Source organism: Tursiops truncatus, chromosome 2 (genome assembly GCF_011762595.2).
Source record: "Tursiops truncatus isolate mTurTru1 chromosome 2, mTurTru1.mat.Y, whole genome shotgun sequence".
In the NCBI taxonomy this organism is placed as follows: domain Eukaryota; kingdom Metazoa; phylum Chordata; class Mammalia; order Artiodactyla; family Delphinidae; genus Tursiops; species Tursiops truncatus.
In genome coordinates this window covers 75,788,456-75,806,144 of record NC_047035.1, presented here as the reverse complement: position 1 = coordinate 75,806,144, position 17,689 = coordinate 75,788,456, and the positions used below count along the sequence as shown (strand labels likewise).

The window sequence follows — 17,689 nt, the reverse complement described above, 5'->3', positions numbered from 1 at the left end:
GGTGATGGAACTGTTCTGTGTCCTGGTAGTGTGCAATTCATTTATACAAGTTAAAAATTCATAGACTTGTATACCAAAAAGATCAATTTTCCCATATGATATTTTTTAAAAAAGAAAAACAGAAAAAGAAGGAAAATGTGGAAGCAAGGCATAGAAGCACACACTCTGGGAATCAGCAGACCTGGTTTTCATCATTCCATACTTGGCTTCATGCCTCAGTTTCTCTTTTTTAAAAAATATTTATTTATTTATTTTATTATTTATTTTGGTTCCACCAGGTCTTAGTTGCAGCATGCAGGCTTTTAGTTGCGGCATGTGGGATCTAGTTCCCTGACCAGGGATCAAACCCCGGTCCCCTGCATTGGAAGCATAGACTCTTACCCACTGGACCACCAGGGAAGTCCCTCTTTGTTTTTAAGGTGAAAGTTTTAGAGCTAGATTACAAAAGACCTTCCCTGCCCTGATGTTCCTTAATTCCACAGATCTACAAACATGATCACATTCATATTAGGCGTGGGCACACACACTCATGGTCCCATGCAAACAGATTTTGTCTCTATGTTACAACAGCCCAAGCTCTCCTTATCCCAGAGCCTTTCCCTTAAATAATTGTCTGGCAGTATTTATGGGAGAGGAAGGGGGAGCTTGAGGGAGGTGGCGAAGAGAAGCTGCCGAACATGTTGGCCTGAAGCAGGGCCAGCTCCCAGCCTCTATGAGGAATGTTTCCAAGAAACTCAGGAAATTCCTGGTCCCACTCCCGCATTCTCTTGTTGTTGCCTTGATCTCGCCGCCACATTACTCTCTCCCGTCTGCGGATCTGAGCCAAGCTAAAAACCTCCATGGGCTCTCAGGTCCCAGGAAGCCTAACAACGCCTAGCAGAGGCTAGCTGCCAGCCTTGACTCTCAGAGGCTGCCTAAAGTCGCCTGAGAGGAAACTCTGCCCTAGAAGCATGTTTGAAGTCCACTGGGATGACCTAGACCTCTGAACATGGCTTTGCACTGAGAAGAGCTCTGAACCAAACCAGATCTCAATGACGTGACTCTTCTAGAGATGCCTACCCACAAAGAGCCAGAAACTGCATGCCAGGGCTCAGCACTCACTGCTAGACATGGATGTTCAACTAGAAAGTCCTAAGCGCTTCCCTGGTGGTCCAGTGGTTAAGACTCCCCACTTCCACTGGAGGGGGCACGGGTTCAATCCCTGGTCGGGGAACTAACTGACACACACACACACACACAAAAGATAGGGAGTAGAAGGCGCTAAGCGTAAGGGGACTTTGAGATAACCAAACCCAAGCCCTGGGTTTTACAGATTAGACAACTGTGGTCCAGAGAGGGCTACAGAGTGCCTTAGGGGCACAGCACAGGGAGCTGATAGTAGGGCAAGGACTACATTAGGTGCCCTGGCCCAATTATCCATCCAGCTGCAGACTGAGGGAAGGTGGAAAAGGAAGGAAACTGACCCTGAATACAGGCCCTGCTCAGACTTGTAGCGAGAAGAAACCAGAGGATGACATACAGTAGTGATGAGCTTTAAAGTACAGTCACCACACTGGCTAGTAAAACAGGCCTACCGAGACTCTGTCCATCCAGATGAACAACTCCTTCTCTATTGTTAAGTAAGAAGACAATAAGGGAATGGGAAGGGAGATAAGCGCCGGAGGGAGGAAGCTGAGATGAAACCATCCCACCTACACTTGCTGCAAGCCACAAAGAAACCTAAAGTATATGGGAATTTACTGAATGATTTGCAGAGGTGTTTGAGATTAGTCCCCTAGAAAGTGGCTCCTGGGAGACAGTTTTGAGATGCTTCCAGGTATGCCACGGTTTAGTCTTCAGGAGGTAACACTTTCATTCTGAAACTTCTCTGCAGGACCTCCATCATGCATCATGAATCATGCACATGGAGGGCCGCCCCACATTCGTGATCAATTTCCCAAACCAATATTGAGGCGCCTTCTGCCACGGGCAGGTAGATTCAAAGCCCTTTAGTGCTCCCACTTGCTCTGTGAGGGCTGAATCAGTCTCAGGAGGCAAGAGTGGCGATTGGGAGCAGCCTTTCATTTTCCAGTTAGACAGAAAGCACAAAGTGCAAATGAGGCAGCACTTGGAAAGAAAGAACCTGACGTGATGGCCCTTTACTCTGTTCATTGACGGTATGGGTGACCGATCTGTTTCAGGCTGGAAGACTATTGGCTGCTGGAATTGAAGGGGAATTTACCAGAGACAGGAGAAAATCAGCATGTCAGAAGAGGCAGAAGACACTCTGATTTTGTCGGTACAGGTAAAATTGCAGGAGTAAGGTGGACGCTAGGATGCATTTACCTGTCCACCGAGAATGCAGAATTCCTGAAGCTTGTTTGGTTTGAAGACTCTTCTGAAAATTAACATTATCCTTCTTAGAAGAATCACTGGATATGGTCATTTCTGTCTTTAAGCAGGTACCCATCTTCACATGTTAGCACCTCAATTTTAAGATGAATCTGCCTGGGTCAGTCTCCTAGAAGAGGTTAATACTCCTTTATTTGTGGGATAGCAATAGTCACCCCACAGAACAGAGACCTCTGATTTGTCTAACGACGACTGGTGTTTCTCTCCTTGACTCTGCCTGATGGCTCTAGGACAGGACTTGATCTTCCCCTGCCCAGAGTCCTCCTATTCAGAGCACTTTCCGCCCCACCTCACCCCCGTTTCCCTGGCTGTGCAGGTCTGCACCCGGACCATCCGCTAGCACCTATCACTTTATTCCCCGGGTGGTCCCATGGCCAGGAAGGTGCATGGAACCAGTAGCCAGAGCTGGTGATTGTGCAGAATAGATGCAGCAAAGCTCCAAGTGAGTGCTCAGAAAAGATCTCCTAAAGTGTTCTTTTAGCACTAGCAGGAGGGAAAATGAGGAGCTTTGGGTTTGGAAACAAGGGTGAGATGAACTTAAGAAAAATTCTATCTAAAGAAAACAGAACTAGAAACTTAAAGTTTCCCTTTTTTCCCTCCTCCATCCTCACTGTTTGTAAGGAGTGAGATCCCCACTACCAACAAAATAGCTGGCCACCCCTCTGACCCAAAGGCCTTCTTCCTCTTACAGAGGCCCCAGAGCTAAGCACTCACTTTACCTAAAAAACACACAACCACTTCCAACATTTATAAATGTAGTACACAAAGACAATGACAGAACTGGTCAAACTGGTTGGCAGTAGGACCTTTCTCTAGTTCTATGACCTTGTCTAGAGCTTGATGCAGGTGTAAACAGGGGGTCATATGAAATGATTAAGTGATGACAGAAGCCATGTTTAGGCTTTTCAATGGATGTAAGAAAGGGTTGCCAAGGAGTGAGCAGACTCATAGGCCAAGTGCCCTGGGAACCTGTGAGAGCCCCCAGCAAGCGGAGGCCGAGAAAGCCGTGACTCCACAGCACTCGGTGAAGGAGGGAGACTGGGGAGTTTCCTTCTTGAGGAAACTCCAATAGCAGAGAGAGCAATGACAGGGAAGCCAGGAGACCCAAGGTCTAGTCTCAGTCGGACACTAACGAGCCGTGAGCAGGTGGCTTAACCTTTCCGAGATTCAGGTTGCCCCTCTGTAAAAGGCGGGGGTTACATTAGGTCAGGGATGGCCAGTGGGTGGCACACACACCCTCACCTCTCTCGAGCCTTCGGTAGAGGCCACTGTTCCATCACTTCACCGTTTAGGTATTTTTCTACAGCACTCTAGGCAGGCACTTCCAATTAGAGTTGGTCCACAAGCTGAAATCTACTCATCCTCCCCCCCCTTGACGATCGCTGAAGTCCTTCCTAGCTCCTGAATGGAGGGTTCCAACTTTGTGAGGAAGAGAGGACCAGCTTTCTGACTGAGCAATAGCTCCCTCAAGAAAAGGAAGATGGAAATTTAGGGTCATAATTTCATACACTTCTCCTCCCCGCCTGAGGCCGAGCAGGGTCTTCCCAGGGTCACTCTGTCCTTCCTTCTGTGCCAGAGATTTTTGTATCTGAGCTTCACCCTCTGTCAGCTCGCCCAGCATGACACTGTCCCAGACCGTAGCTCCTTTTTATCTAAAAGAGCCCACACTTTAAAACTGTATTGGGCATCAAGGAACCTACAAAGAGAGGAATTATCTCAGGTCAGTGAAAATCAAAAGTCAGAAGAGGTGGCATCTGAGGATTCCATTCGCCACTCACCAAAGCTAACCAGACTCATGGTTCTCTCCCCTGTCAGGAGAGCGAGCACACAAACAGCACCTGGATGGGGACGGCATCAGGAATTCAAGTGGTTGCAACTGTGTTTTATTGAAAGAAGCAGTGAAGTGGTCAACATAGGCCCCATCTCACAACCCACTCCTCACCCCCCAAGCCACGCAGGGGCCAGCCAGGGGAGCACATGTGTGTGTGTGTGTGTGTGTGTGTGTGTGTGTGCGCGCGCGCTCACGCGCGCGCAGAGGAAGGGGGTAAATGAGAGCCCTAACTAACTTGAGTTCTTGCCTGCAGGGCAAGGAAGCGAGAGGGGGAGAGGCGATGAGGTGAGGCATCTCTGGCTTCAGGTAGATACCTACACAGAACCGTCAAAGTGGATTGGCACGTATGGGTCCCCCTCACAGGCCACGATGATGTGTTTCTCCTTCTGGCTGGTCTTGTAGGCACAGTTGGGGTACTTGGAGCTGCCCGTCTCGCGGCACTCTGTGATGTACATGGTGGAGTTGCTCTCATAGCAGTTGGTCTTCCCATTCTTGCAGTGGATGTTTTTCTGGAAGCAGACGGCCTTGACATCTTCCAGGGACTCGTGCACAAAGGTGTTCACCGGCTTGCACCGTCCCTGGGTCATTTTTCGGCGCATCATCATTTGGTTGCAGTAGTTGGAGTTGTTGCCTGGGGAGCTGCCGGAGTCCATGTGCTGCCGCTGGAACTTCATGGCCGGCGATTCCTTGCCCAGGGAAGGCTGGACCCACCCCAGCACCAGCAGCACCAGGACCAGCCATGGCAGCAGGACCAGGGACTTCCGAGCCATGGTGGTCTCACTGCCCTGGAGGAGCCTCCTCTGGAAAAGGGGGAGAGGAGGAATAACATCGCCTTAGAAAGAGAACCCCAGCTCCCACCTGTAGCCTCCCTGGCTTACGGTCTCCAGGTCAACCAGAAAGATGTCCCTCTCCCCGCAAGCTTTTCCAAGTAACAAGATAATCACATATACTCTTCTCCACAAACGTTTGATTCCCACTCCCTACAGAGAGGCCGTCCTCCCCTCTGGGTGGTGACCCTAGAAATGACCTAAAATCCTAGCAGCCCTGTCTTTGAATACAGAAATATTTTTGGTACGAAATACCTTTGAAACATAAAACACCTCCGTACCCAGCGCTCACACGGCTCATTAGAAGATGCTTTTGAATAAACCATTAAATAAATAATCCAAATTTTGAATAAGCCAAATTGTATCCCTGAGATAACCACCGAGTATTCATCCAGGATCACGGTGGACAGAGCCCTGTTGTCCTACAACACAAGGGAAACTCAGCCCCAGTGTTTTACACTGGCATCATAAAGGGATGCCATTGTGTTCCAAAGAGAGATGCTCTCCTCCCCCAACCTGGGGGCTGCTCCTTCTCCAGCCCCATGGGCTCTCTGCAGCCTACGTTCTCCATTCCTGACCCCAGCTCTGCCCCCTGCCCACATCTGCCTGGCCCGATTCTCAGGCTAGCCTCACCCACCCTGGCTCCCCACTCTCCAACCCTCAAGCAGAAACAGCTCCTGTGTGCCTCTTGGGCTGCTTACCTGAGTCTCTAGCTTGGTCTCTGAGAGAGAAAAGGCAGTTTCTGCAATCACTCTCTCCCAGGGGTATGGACTTTATACAGATTAAAAGGAGGCTTGGCTTCCAGGAAAAGACCAGGGGGAGGAGCATCTTGGTCTCAGTCCCCAGGAAAACAAGGTCATATGAGGAAGGGGTGGGGAATTGCCCAGGCCACCCTTTTTTCAGGGCTGCTGGGGAGAGCGAGTCTTTGCCTATAAGAACCTTTCTTTCTATAAGCAGCAGAGAAAGCCACTATAGCACTGTTGCTCGAACCCCAACCAAGTCCTTCTTGTCTCTTTGCAAGCCGTTTTCACCAAATAGCCCTTGGAGGTTAGCAAAATGCACATAATATGTGATCACGGGAAGGGGAGGGAAAGGGAGGTCCTCTCTTGCCCTGGGAGTCCTGGAGCTGCTTTGGCCAGAATTCCACATCTCCCACCAGCTCCTCTGCTGGGGGAGCAGGGAGAAGTGGCCAGCTGCCCCAGCTGGAAGGCTTCCCGGATCTGGAGAAGAAGGGGGAGAGTACCTGAACACGGAGGAGTAGAAAGCAGCTTCGTTCGGTGTGACCTCACCCAGTTGTGGCCACTTCAACACTCCTGGGCTGTTGAAGGAGGGTGTGTGGCCATTCTTATCTATAGTAACCTCTCATCCCATAGGCCAGAGTGGAGGAGAGGAACTAGGGATGAGCCAAAATGCAAAATCCCCTTTAGAGAAGAAACAGAGAACATCATATTTCTTAGCAGTAAAATTTCATCCTAGAAAGAGACGTGCATTTGCTGGAAGACAATTTTATTTTTATTTATTTATTATTATTTTTTTTGCGGTATGCGGACCTGTCACTGTTGTGGCTTCTCCCGTTGCGGAGCACAGGCTCCGGATGCGCAGGCTCAGCAGCCATGGCTCACGGGCCCAGCCGCTCCACGGCATGTGGGATCTTCCCGGACCGGGGCACGAACCCGTGTCCCCTGCATCGGCAGGCGGACTCTCAACCACTGCACCACCAGGGAAGCCCTTTATTTATTTTTAAAGTATAGTTGATTTGCAGTATTGTGTTAGTTTTAGGTGTACAGCAAATTGATTCAGCCAGATAAAACGGAGGACAATTTTAATCCCTTTGGAGTGAGAATTATCAAAATATCTCTCCATGCTCTAGGTTTACACTACCTTAGTCCAAATTCTGGTTTAGCACCTTAAGCCCTGGGCAAGTTTCCTCATCTCTAAAATGGGGATGATAATAACATGTTCCTTTTAGATTTGCTATTAAGACAAAATAAGGTAAGATGCAGAGGGTTTAGAACAGTGCTTAGGAAGCCAATGATGGTTCATGTCGGGAGGAGGGTTAAGACCTCCCCCAAGGAGTCTGTTTAAACAATACTGGGTGATCTCCGATTTGCTTTCCACAGGAGGTGGAGTCAAGTAACTGCCTGGCAAAACTTTTGTTTTGCTAAAATCCAGAGCTGAAAATAGCAGGCAGTTTCAAAGCCCTGGGGAGTAAAAGGGAAGCGGGGAGAGAGAGGAGAGGAAACTTGAGGGAAGAACAGAATTCTTTAAGGGGAGATTTTTAAATTGTTTCGCCACATGAAATCCAAGAAATTTTTGGTAAAGTCAGCATTATTTTCTAGTGTGTATACATTTGGAAGTGGAAGTGGGGTCAAGGAGGACGTGGTGAGGCATGAGCTTTTAGTCTCATGTTTTTGTAATTTACCTACCACCCAGGTTTTCTTTGCTTCTTAGTCTTTGGATCATACTCATACCATCTTGAGTGGTGTTGGAAGGAAAACTTTTCCTCTACCTATTTATGTTCTGCTAAGGAGGCCTGTGAATTAACTGACAAAAGACAGATTAACAGAAGAATTGACCAAGTTTATTCATCTGCATATGGAGGAGCACAAAAGAAGTAGTTCCCTGAACAGCTAGGGATAAAGGTTTATACATCAACTTAATGGGGGCGGGGAGGGGAGCAAATAGGGACTCTTAAGGAAATAAATGGGTTTTTTTTTAAAGGAAAGATAAATGAGCTTTTGGGGGAATAAATGGGACGTAAAATAATTTGTGATAATGTTTGTCTTTGCAAGTGTGAGTAGTGTGTCTTCATCCTGGCTGCAAAACTCCGCTAAGGGGATTATAGCAGCTTTACTCTCTGAAGACTCTGCCTTTATTCAGATGAGGGAAGCTCCAAAAAAGCTTCTTTCTGCATCTGCTGGGTTTCAAATATCTTCAGTTTAAAACAACCTTCATATTAACTCTGCAGATCTGAGACGGTACCCACAATAACAAATTTAGAATTTGTTCATTTATTCATTCAACAGTGGGAATACAGAAATAAGTTACAGGGTCTGCCCTAAAGGTACCTGATAGGATAGTTTGTATTCATCAGGTGAGTCCCACCAAGGTGTTGGGCATGGCTGCACGAAAACAGTCATTCATTTGGCACCTTTCCCATGCCAGAAGAATTTCAGGGAGTTGGTTCAACAAGAAAATTTCAGAGTCACAGTTCAAATATGAATAAGTTTTCTGTAACCCAAATAAGTTTCTTCAATAGCCTGCCCCAGAGCATCCCAAACTATAAGAAGTCATTTTTATTTGTGATACGCGGGCGTCTCACTGTTGTGGCCTCTCCCGTTGTGGAGCACAGGCTCCGGACGCGCAGGCTCAGCGGCCATGGCTCACAGGCCCAGCCGCTCCGCGGCATGTGGGATCTTCCCGGACCGGAGCACCTGTATCGGCAGATGGACTCTCAACCACTGCACCACCAGGGAAGCCCTATAAGAAGTCATTTTGCCTGTTTGTGCATGGCAATCTGGACAAACCCTTGGGGTTGTTTTTGTTTGTTTGTTTCTTTGGGCTGTGCCATGTGGCTTGGGGGATCCCAGTTCCCCAAGCTCACACCTGGGCCCCTCCTCCCACGCTCCCCCTGCAGTGAAAGTGTCAAGTCCTAACCACTGAACTGCCAGGGAATTCCCAGCCTTGAGGTTTTAATTCAACTTCATGGAAACAATCAAAAACCCATCCTTGCTATAGCCTTACCCTTGGCCTTCTTGCCTTAGGGCAAGAGCTACAGTTGCCAAAGTTGATGCTTCTGCTAAACTAGTTCTAGGCTCCCTGTGATTCATGTTTCCTCATGCAGTGAGACATTACCACTGACTGAGAACACACAACACTTTCCAGCCAGTCCACTAACTCCTTGTAAGATTCTATTACTCTCTCCATCTCACATACTGTTCACCACAGAAGCACCCTGAATCCTTCCATTCTCCTGCTGCTACCAGAAGAAGGGGAGCCCCATGATCATCTTACGTTGGCAGGGAACTTTCTGTATCTCACTCATTTGTTATAGACTCCAGTTGACACTCCTATTCAGTGCTCTCACTGACCTAATTTTATTTGTTGATGAATCATACCTCAAAACTGAAACTGGAGGTTATCAAGTAGGATATAGTATCACTAACTAAACTCTTCAAAATAGAGCTTGTCAACTAGCCAAAGACCAGCGAGTAAACATACAGACAGCAGGTATGCTTTTGGAGTAGTATATGATTTGGGGATGCTTTAGAAACAAGCATCAAAATGGACAAGTCGTCAAGGAAATTTTAGATGCATTCCTACTTCTTAGAGAGTGGTTATTCTAAAGATTGAGGCCCACATTAAAAGAGATGATATGGAAGGTAAAGGATTGCTCTAGCAGATCATTATGCCAAAGAAACTGCTTTAACCAAGATTATGATTTTATCTAAGCCCTCAAAGAATAAATCTCTGGAAGGATTCAACAAGGTCCTTATAAAATATCAAAATTTAGCCCCTGATTTTTGAAAAAGAAGAATGAAAAAATTCTGGTTGTACTCTTCACTTAAATAATCCCTGATGCTCTCAAGACAGCTGCTTGGTGACTTTCATAGCTAGAGAGGAGAAGTCAATACCTGGCTTCAAAGCTTCAAAGGACAGGCTGACTCTTGTTAAGAGGTTAATGCAGCTGGTGACTTTAATTTGAAGCCAGTGCTCATTCCCATTCTGAAAATCTTAGGGCCCTTAAGAATTATGCTAAATCTACTCTGCCTGTGCTCTATAAATGGAGCAACAAATCCTGCCTGTGCTCTATAAATGGAGCAACAAACAAATCAGCTTACAACATGGTTTACTAAATATTTTAAGTCCACTGTTGAGATCAACTTCTCAGAAAAGAAGATTCCTTTCAAACTATTACTGGTCTTTGACAATGTACCTGGTCACCCAAGAGCTCTGATGGAGATGTACAATGAGACTCATGTTGATTTCGTGCCTGCTAACACAACATCCATTCTGCAGCCTATGGATCAAGGAGTAATTTTTAATTTCAAGTCTCATTATTCAAGAATTACATTTTGTAAACCTATAACTGCCATAGATAGTGATTCCTCTGATGGATCTGGGCAAAGTAAATTGAAAACCTTCTGGAAATGAGCCACCATTCTAGGTGCCATTAAGAACATTTATAATTCATGGAAAGAGGTCAAAATATCAAATTAATAGGAGTTTGGAAGTTGATTCCAATCTTCATGGATGACTTTAAGGGAATCAAGACTTCAGTGGAGGGAGTCACTGCAGATGTGGTGGAAATAGCAAAAGAACTGAGGCAGGAGATAGATGGGCCCTGGCTAAGCAGCTGAAATATGTCCCCTGTGGTCAGATACTCCAAGATAAATATAATGGCAGGAACAAGGAGGAGCTGAGTCCTGCCCAGATAAGAGATGAAGAGACCACATATTTCTCATTCTTGAGGTCCAGGAGACCTTCCCAACTACACATGTGCAGAAAGGCTCCTCAGGGGCCGAAAAGGAAGGGGGCACCACCCCATAATAGGTGGTGTCAACCTTCCCACAGTCCTCTTCGCTGGAATCCACCTTGGCTAAGAGATGCGTGCACACACAGGGGAGACTCTGAGTTATAACAAATACAGACTCAGAGTCAGACAAAGCAAGATGATTGGCCAGAGGGAACCTGGAAGAAATGCCCCATATAAGTGATTCAAGCTACCACTGGGGCGCGACTCTCTCTCTGAGCCCACCCCTGTGTGTCTATTCACAAGTAATTTCTTTTTCCCCTTCTAATAAACACTTTACTTGTTCCACTACTTTCTGTCTCTTTGTTGAAATTCATTTCTACAAAGCAGACAAGCCAGGGCCTTGTCACTAGCCACTGACCCTTGTCGTCTAATGGTTAGGATTCAGTGCTCTCACTGCTGTGGCCTGGCTTCCATCTCTGGTGAGGGAACTGAGATCTTGCTTCAAGCTGCTGCTGGGCTGAGGCCACCTGAGAGCAGAACCAGAATTAGAAGCAGAGCCTGAAGATGTAACTTAATTGTTGCAGTCTCATGAGAAAATTTTAACAAATGAGGAGTTACTTCTGATGGGTGAGCAAAGGAAGTGGTTTCTTGAGATGGAATCTACTCCTGGTGAGGGTACTGTGAAGATTATTGAAATGACAACAAAGGATTTAGACTATGACATCAACTTAGTTGATAAAGTAGCAGTTTGAGAGGATTGACTCCAATTCTGAAAGAAGTTCTACTGTGGGTAAAGTGCTATCAAACAGCATTGCATGCTAGAGAAATTGTTCATAAAAGGACAAGTTAACTGATGCCGCAAACTTCACTGTTGTCTTATTTTAACGAACTGCCACAGCCATCCCAGCGTTCAGCAACCACCACCCTAATCAGCTATCAACATCAAGGCAAGACCCTCCACCAGCAGGAAGATTATGACTTGCTAAAGGCTCAAATGATGGTTAGCATCTTTTAGCAATGAAGTATTTTTATTAATGTATATACATTTTTTTAGAAATAGTGCTTCACACACTTAGTAGACTACAGTATAGTGTAAACATAACTCTTACGTGCACTGGGAAACAGAAAAAATTCATAGGACTGGGTTTATTGCGATGTTCACTTTATTGCAGTAATCTGGAACCAAAGCCATAATATCTTCAAGATATGCCTGTGTACATTTTTTGTTTGTTTGCTTCATCTACTTTTAAAATTTGGTTTTAGAATAAGAGTTTGCTAAACATTTTTTCTCTTAAATATAGCCAGTTCAAAGCATCCATCATCTGGCCATCAGTGAGTAGGATCTTATATTCATCTCAAATAGCGATTCAAACCAATAAGCCTTTCCATGGCTTACCAAAGACATGAGTCATCTCAAAAAAGAGTATGCAGCCTTCACAAGATCCAGAAAGTTCACACCTAGCATTGGTCTAAGAAAGTTAAAGCCTTCGTTGCTATACGCGGTGAAAATGGTGTCTCCAGTTTCCCAGGAGAGCGTGGGATGCCTCCAGTTACAGACTCGCTGATCTGTGACACTAGGTAGGTGCTACTGGAATGGAATTTTTTTTTGCTGTACGCGGGCCTCTCACTGTTGTGGCCTCTTCCGTTGTGGAGCACAGGCTCCGGACGCGCAGGCTCAGCGGCCATGGCTCATGGGCCCAGCCACTCCGCGGCACGTGGGATCTTCCCAGACCGGGGCACGAACCCGTGTCCCCTTCATTGGCAAGCGGACGCTCAACCACTGTGCCACCAGGGAAGCCCGGAATGGAATTTTTTGAACACTGAAAAAGCAACAAAAATTGAGATGACAAAGGCCCCTTAGGAACTGAGACTCCTTCTGACAAATTCCCCTGAGAGCTAGCTGGTTATTAGACTGGCCACCAAGTTGCACCTGGGTAAGTGCACCCTCTGGATAGCGGAGACCAAAGTGAATATTCTCGTTGGTTACAAAGCCAAGCTATCAGGATATAGAACAAGACAAAAGGAAAAACCTCATCTTGTCTTTACATAGGGGACCCACAGCAAAGTTTGCCCAAACAGATGCCATTCTGGTGAGAACAATTAACTCACCAGTCTGTGAGGCCAGCTTGAACAGCAGGCTTATAGGGTCTACGCCTGTGTTCTGCCCGATGGGTTTTCCTCCTTATGACAAATGACAAAGACAAAGAAATACAGTGACCATCTCTGAGAGGAAAAGGAGCAATACCAGAGTCACTAAGTCCAGGAAACTAATTCTGAAAATACTTTTTCCTTCTAATTTAAATTTAGAAAGAGAGAAAAGGGACCCTCACAACTTTCCCTTCCACTGAATCCTGCCGGCAGATATCCAGGAGGCTGATGTGGTAAGAAAGCTCACCTTCTGCTAGCCTATCAGATGTCCCAGGATCTCTCAGCTGCAGCAGCCTTGGGGGAAAGAGGGGTCCAGGCAGCCTCATGCTAACTATGCCAACTGTTAGGGATGTCAGGGATGGGGACATCCTTAACAGGAGGGGGAAAAAACAAATTTAATTCGTATATACAGAGGTCTCACAGAAGTGGGACCTAAGAAGTATCCAAGGCAGGTAGCTTTTATACTTTTTAGACAAAGAAACAATAAATTGCTGAGGAATTGACAGAGCAAAGAAACTTAGTCTTGGGTGCTTAATCGGCGAAGAATCTAAACAGAGTTTGGGGTTGGGGTAGTAAATTAGTAAAGAAATAACAAGGTTAGTCTATACAACCTTCCTGGCCCAGATTTCCCAATCTCTGGTGATAAGGGTGTCTCTTTCTACCTCCTAGTACAGAGAGGGTACCTTTCACATGGGAGATTTATTTACTGCTTTCAGGGAGACAAAGGGGGAGGATCAGAGCGTCCTTTTTGCACTGGCTGTTTCTTAAGTAAATTTAATTCAAAATAATCAATATGCCACTTCAGCCTATTTTACACCGGCCTGCCCTGAGCCCTAACAGGGTCACCTATTATGAGTCAACGACACAATTCTGGAAAAATTGTAAAGGTGGGACATGGCCATGAACCAAAGCCTCAAGAGCCTCTTGGATACCTTTAGACACTTACCTAGCTTCCACCCTTCATGGAATTTAAATATGTTTTAGTTATTGTATATCAATTTTCAGGATGAGTTGTAGCATTTCTTTGCCAAAGAGCTACAGCCTTTACAGTCACTAGAAAGCTGCTGATTTAGTGTCTTCCACCTGGGGCATCCCAACTTTTATATCAAGTGATTGAGGCACAAGTTTTATGGTAGCCATTATAAAAGAACTCCCTATAGCGTTACTTCTTACTCAAAAACTGCAGGCAATTAGAGCAAACAAACAAATAACAGAAAAACAAACAAACAAACCCTCAGAAAAACAAAGGAAAGCTGTCCTTTCCACTCACAATCCTCTGGAAATGCTGAAAGGACTAATAGCATCCTTAAATTAAAATTAGCAATATTGTTGGATGGACCTAGAGATTGTCATACTGAGTGAAATAAGTCAGACAGCAAAAGACAAATATCATATGATATCGCTTATATGTGGAATCTAAAAAAGGGTACAGGGACTTCCCTGGTGGTCCAGTGGTTAAGAATCCGCCTTCCAATGCAGGGAACGCGGGTTTGATCCATGGTCAGGGAACTAAGATCCCACATGCCACGGGGCAACTAAGCCCTAGGGCCACCCACGTGGCTCAACTAGAGAGCCTGCGTGCGTCAAACTACAGAGCCCATGCTCTCTGCAGCCTGCGTGCCTCAACTAGAGAGAAGCCCGCGCGGCGCAATGAAAGATCCCCCATGTCGCAACAAGACACGATGCAGCCAAAAAAAAAAAGAGAAAAACTTATTTATAAAACAGTAACAGACTTAGAAAACAAACATGGTTATCAGGGAGTAAGGTGGGTGACGGATAAATTGGAAGATTGGGATGACATATACACACTACTCTATATAAAATAGATAACGAATAAGGACCTACTGTATAACACAGGGAACCCTACTCAATATTCTGTAATGGCCTATATGGGAAAAGAATCTAAAAAAGAGTGGATATGTATAACTGATTCACTTTGCTGTACACCTGAAACTAACACAACATTGTAAATCAACTCTACTCCAATAAAAATTTTTTTAAAATAAATAAATAAGGGGCTTCCCTGGTGGCGCAGTGGTTGGGGGTCCGCCTGCCGATGCAGGGGACACGGGTTCATGCCCCGGTCCGGGAAGATCCCACATGCCGCGGAGCGGCTGGGCCCGTGAGCCATGGCCGCTGAGTCTGCGCGTCCGGAGCCTGTGCTCCGCAACTGGAGAGGCCACAACAGTGAGAGGCCCGCGTACTGCAAAAAATAAATAAATAAATAAATAAAATCAGCAATATTGGGAATTCCCTGGCCGTCCAGGGGTTAGGATTCAGCGCTTTCACTGAGGTGGAGCTTATTCAATCCCTGATTGGGGAACTGAGATCCCGCAAGTGGTGTGATGCAGCCAAAAAAAAAATGAGCAATATTTTCGGAAACGCTTGAGCTCTCTTGTCACAGCTGCTCCCACCCACTATCCTATGGCTCTACAGGCCACTCTCTCAGGAATACATAGGTTATCCCCCTGTGAATTGATAACTGTAAGGCATGTGCATTTGGAATTTCACCTCCAATTCTAGACTCGTCCCGACCACACACAGACAAGACAAAATACTGCGAGGGACTCATGTGCTATACCCAGCCCTGTCACCAACAGGTTAAAGCCATCCCCGCACAACATCTTTCTAAACAATTTCTTCATTATTGTCAACCAGGGGATTTTAACTATTGGAAGAGACATCAGAGAAAACCTGTTCTTGAACCTCATTGGAAGGGACCTTATCAAAATACTGTTAACAACAAATACAGCAGTAAAACTCCAGGAAATCAATCATTGGGTTCATAGTTTACAACTGAAGAAGCAATTCAGAATTCTATGTAATTGGAAGGCTATTTCAATACAAGATCTCAAACTGAGGATTCTCAGAGATCCTTCAGAAACTGCTGATCTTCAGAAGCAGAGAGCTAGCCTAAGACCTGTGGAACAAGCAGATGATCACAGATAGTGGACTGCTTCTATCCAAGATGTTGGACCAAAACTCCTATCCATTTCTTGTTTGTTTTTTTAATCTGCTTGCTTATAATTCTTCTTCTTCTTCGTGTCTATAGACCTCTTGGTGTCATTCACCCATAATGAACCTTTTTCTCGTTTCTTCCCTCCTTATTACAGTTGTTAGGTCAGAACATACTCATTCTAAAAAGGTAAATATGTGACGTGATGCATGTTAATTCTATGGAAGGAATTCTTTCACAATGCCTGCGTATATCAAATTGTCACGTTGTAAACTTTAAATATCTTACAATTTTATTTGTCAATTATACCTCAATGAAGTTAAAAAGAAAATATCCATTCTAATGCCATTTTTAGATTATTGCAAATCTAGCCACTGTTCCCACTGACTGCTGGATATACCAACCATCACCAGACCCCCATGATAAAACCCTCTGGGCAATTCTGATTTCATCAAATGAGACCGCAGGCAATCACAGCCAATGGCATTTCTACCTGTACCTACATGGAAAATTGACTCCAAAGAAGTCAACCGATGATTTTGCTAGTGTCCCTCTCTCCCAGGGGGGAAAAAAAATTTATGAAAATCTATTGTTCAGACCCTAGATAATTCTAAATTTGAACTCAGCAATCTTTGTAAGGTGATGAGCCAAATTCTTAGCACCTGAAAGAGACTAGTAGAGATCCAAACACGTAAGACCTTGGTTCCAACCTCATGTCATAAACAGCTCTTTTTTCATTGGATCTCTGTCTGTCTCTCCTGGATACTACTTCCTTTGTGATCAGGATACCTGGTCTTGTTTGCCTCAGACGAACACGTCAGGAACATTAGGAATAGTATTCCAAGACTTGTCTGTAATTGACCCTAATTCCATAAATCACCAAGGCTGGAATTCCAACTTAGATATGAAGTCCAGATGAGGCCATTCTGGATTATTTAGGTGCACTGCTTGGAAGAATTACTGGCTCAATTTTTATTTGAATAATCAGAGCAGTGTTCCCATCAGTGGGAATCATACAAACTGAAAAGACTTTCAGAAACCTATTACTGGGGGGAAGGATAAATTAGGAGGTTGGCATTAACGTATACACACTACCATAAATAAAATAGATAATCAACCAGTACCTACTGCATAGCATTGGGAACTATACTCAATACTCTGTAATAACCTATATGGGAAAAGAATCTGAAAAAGAATAGATATATGCATATGCATTAACGGAATCACTTTGCTGTACACCTGAAACTAACACAGCATTGTAAACCAACTATACTTTAATATAAAATAATATAAAATAAAAATTAAAAAAAAAAGAAACCTATTACTAACTCTGGCAGAAGTTGTTAATGATACCACCTCTGCCCTAGATGGAATACAGATGAGTCTCAACTCAACAGCATGAGTAGTGATGGACAATCATATTGCTTTAGATTTCTTGTTGACTAGTCACAGTTATGCCTGTGCCAGTGCTAATACTTCTTGTTGTACTTGTCAATGAAATAGGCAAGTTTAACAGGCTATCCATTGCCTTAAAGGAGAAGCTATTTGGATGTCTAAGGTTGAGCTTCATGGCCTATGGGATTTGTTCTCTGGGCCTGGGTTGGGCAACTGCCCTTCGTGGTTGCAAAGCACCTCAGAGAGGCTATTGCTCTCGTTTTAGTGATAGTGGGCATTATGCTGGTCTGTTTCAGAGTCTTAAATGCTTCTATGCAGCCTCTCTCTCATCAGATGATCACCATGATGATACAATAGAAACGTCAAGAAGATCTTGCAATACAGTTGACTATGAAGATAACTGAACCGGTTTTGAGCAATGAAGATCTGGAATTCTAGCTTTCCTTAAGTGGGTCAACCTTTTGGAAGTGAGAGAATGAACAAGAAGAGGGACTGAGACACCAAATAGACAAATAGACAACAGCCAGACTATATATAAAGATAAACTTCTGACCCCAAATCTGCAGCAATAAATCCAGGAAGCCAACCCACTATACATAGCAAACCAGTCCAGGAAGCCAAAAAACAACCCCAATAGCAAAACAGGTTGGCTGTTTGCCCAAAAC

At 45.0% G+C, this 17,689-nt stretch overlaps 1 protein-coding gene across 1 annotated transcript; it reads right to left on the bottom strand.

Moving 5' to 3' along the window:
- Positions 1-4,258: 4,258 nt before the first annotated feature.
- Positions 4,259-4,992, bottom strand: RNASE1 (ribonuclease A family member 1, pancreatic). Its single transcript, XM_004329211.4, has one exon. It carries the CDS (start codon positions 4,990-4,992, stop codon positions 4,537-4,539), a length of 456 nt encoding a protein of 151 aa, XP_004329259.1. The 3' UTR covers positions 4,259-4,536.
- Between the last annotated feature and the right edge of the window lie 12,697 nt (positions 4,993-17,689).

Excerpts from the sequence above, each read along its gene's own strand:
- RNASE1 (XM_004329211.4), bottom strand. The coding sequence starts at position 4,992 with ATGGCTCGGAAGTCCCTGGTCCTGCTGCCATGGCTGGTCCTGGTGCTG.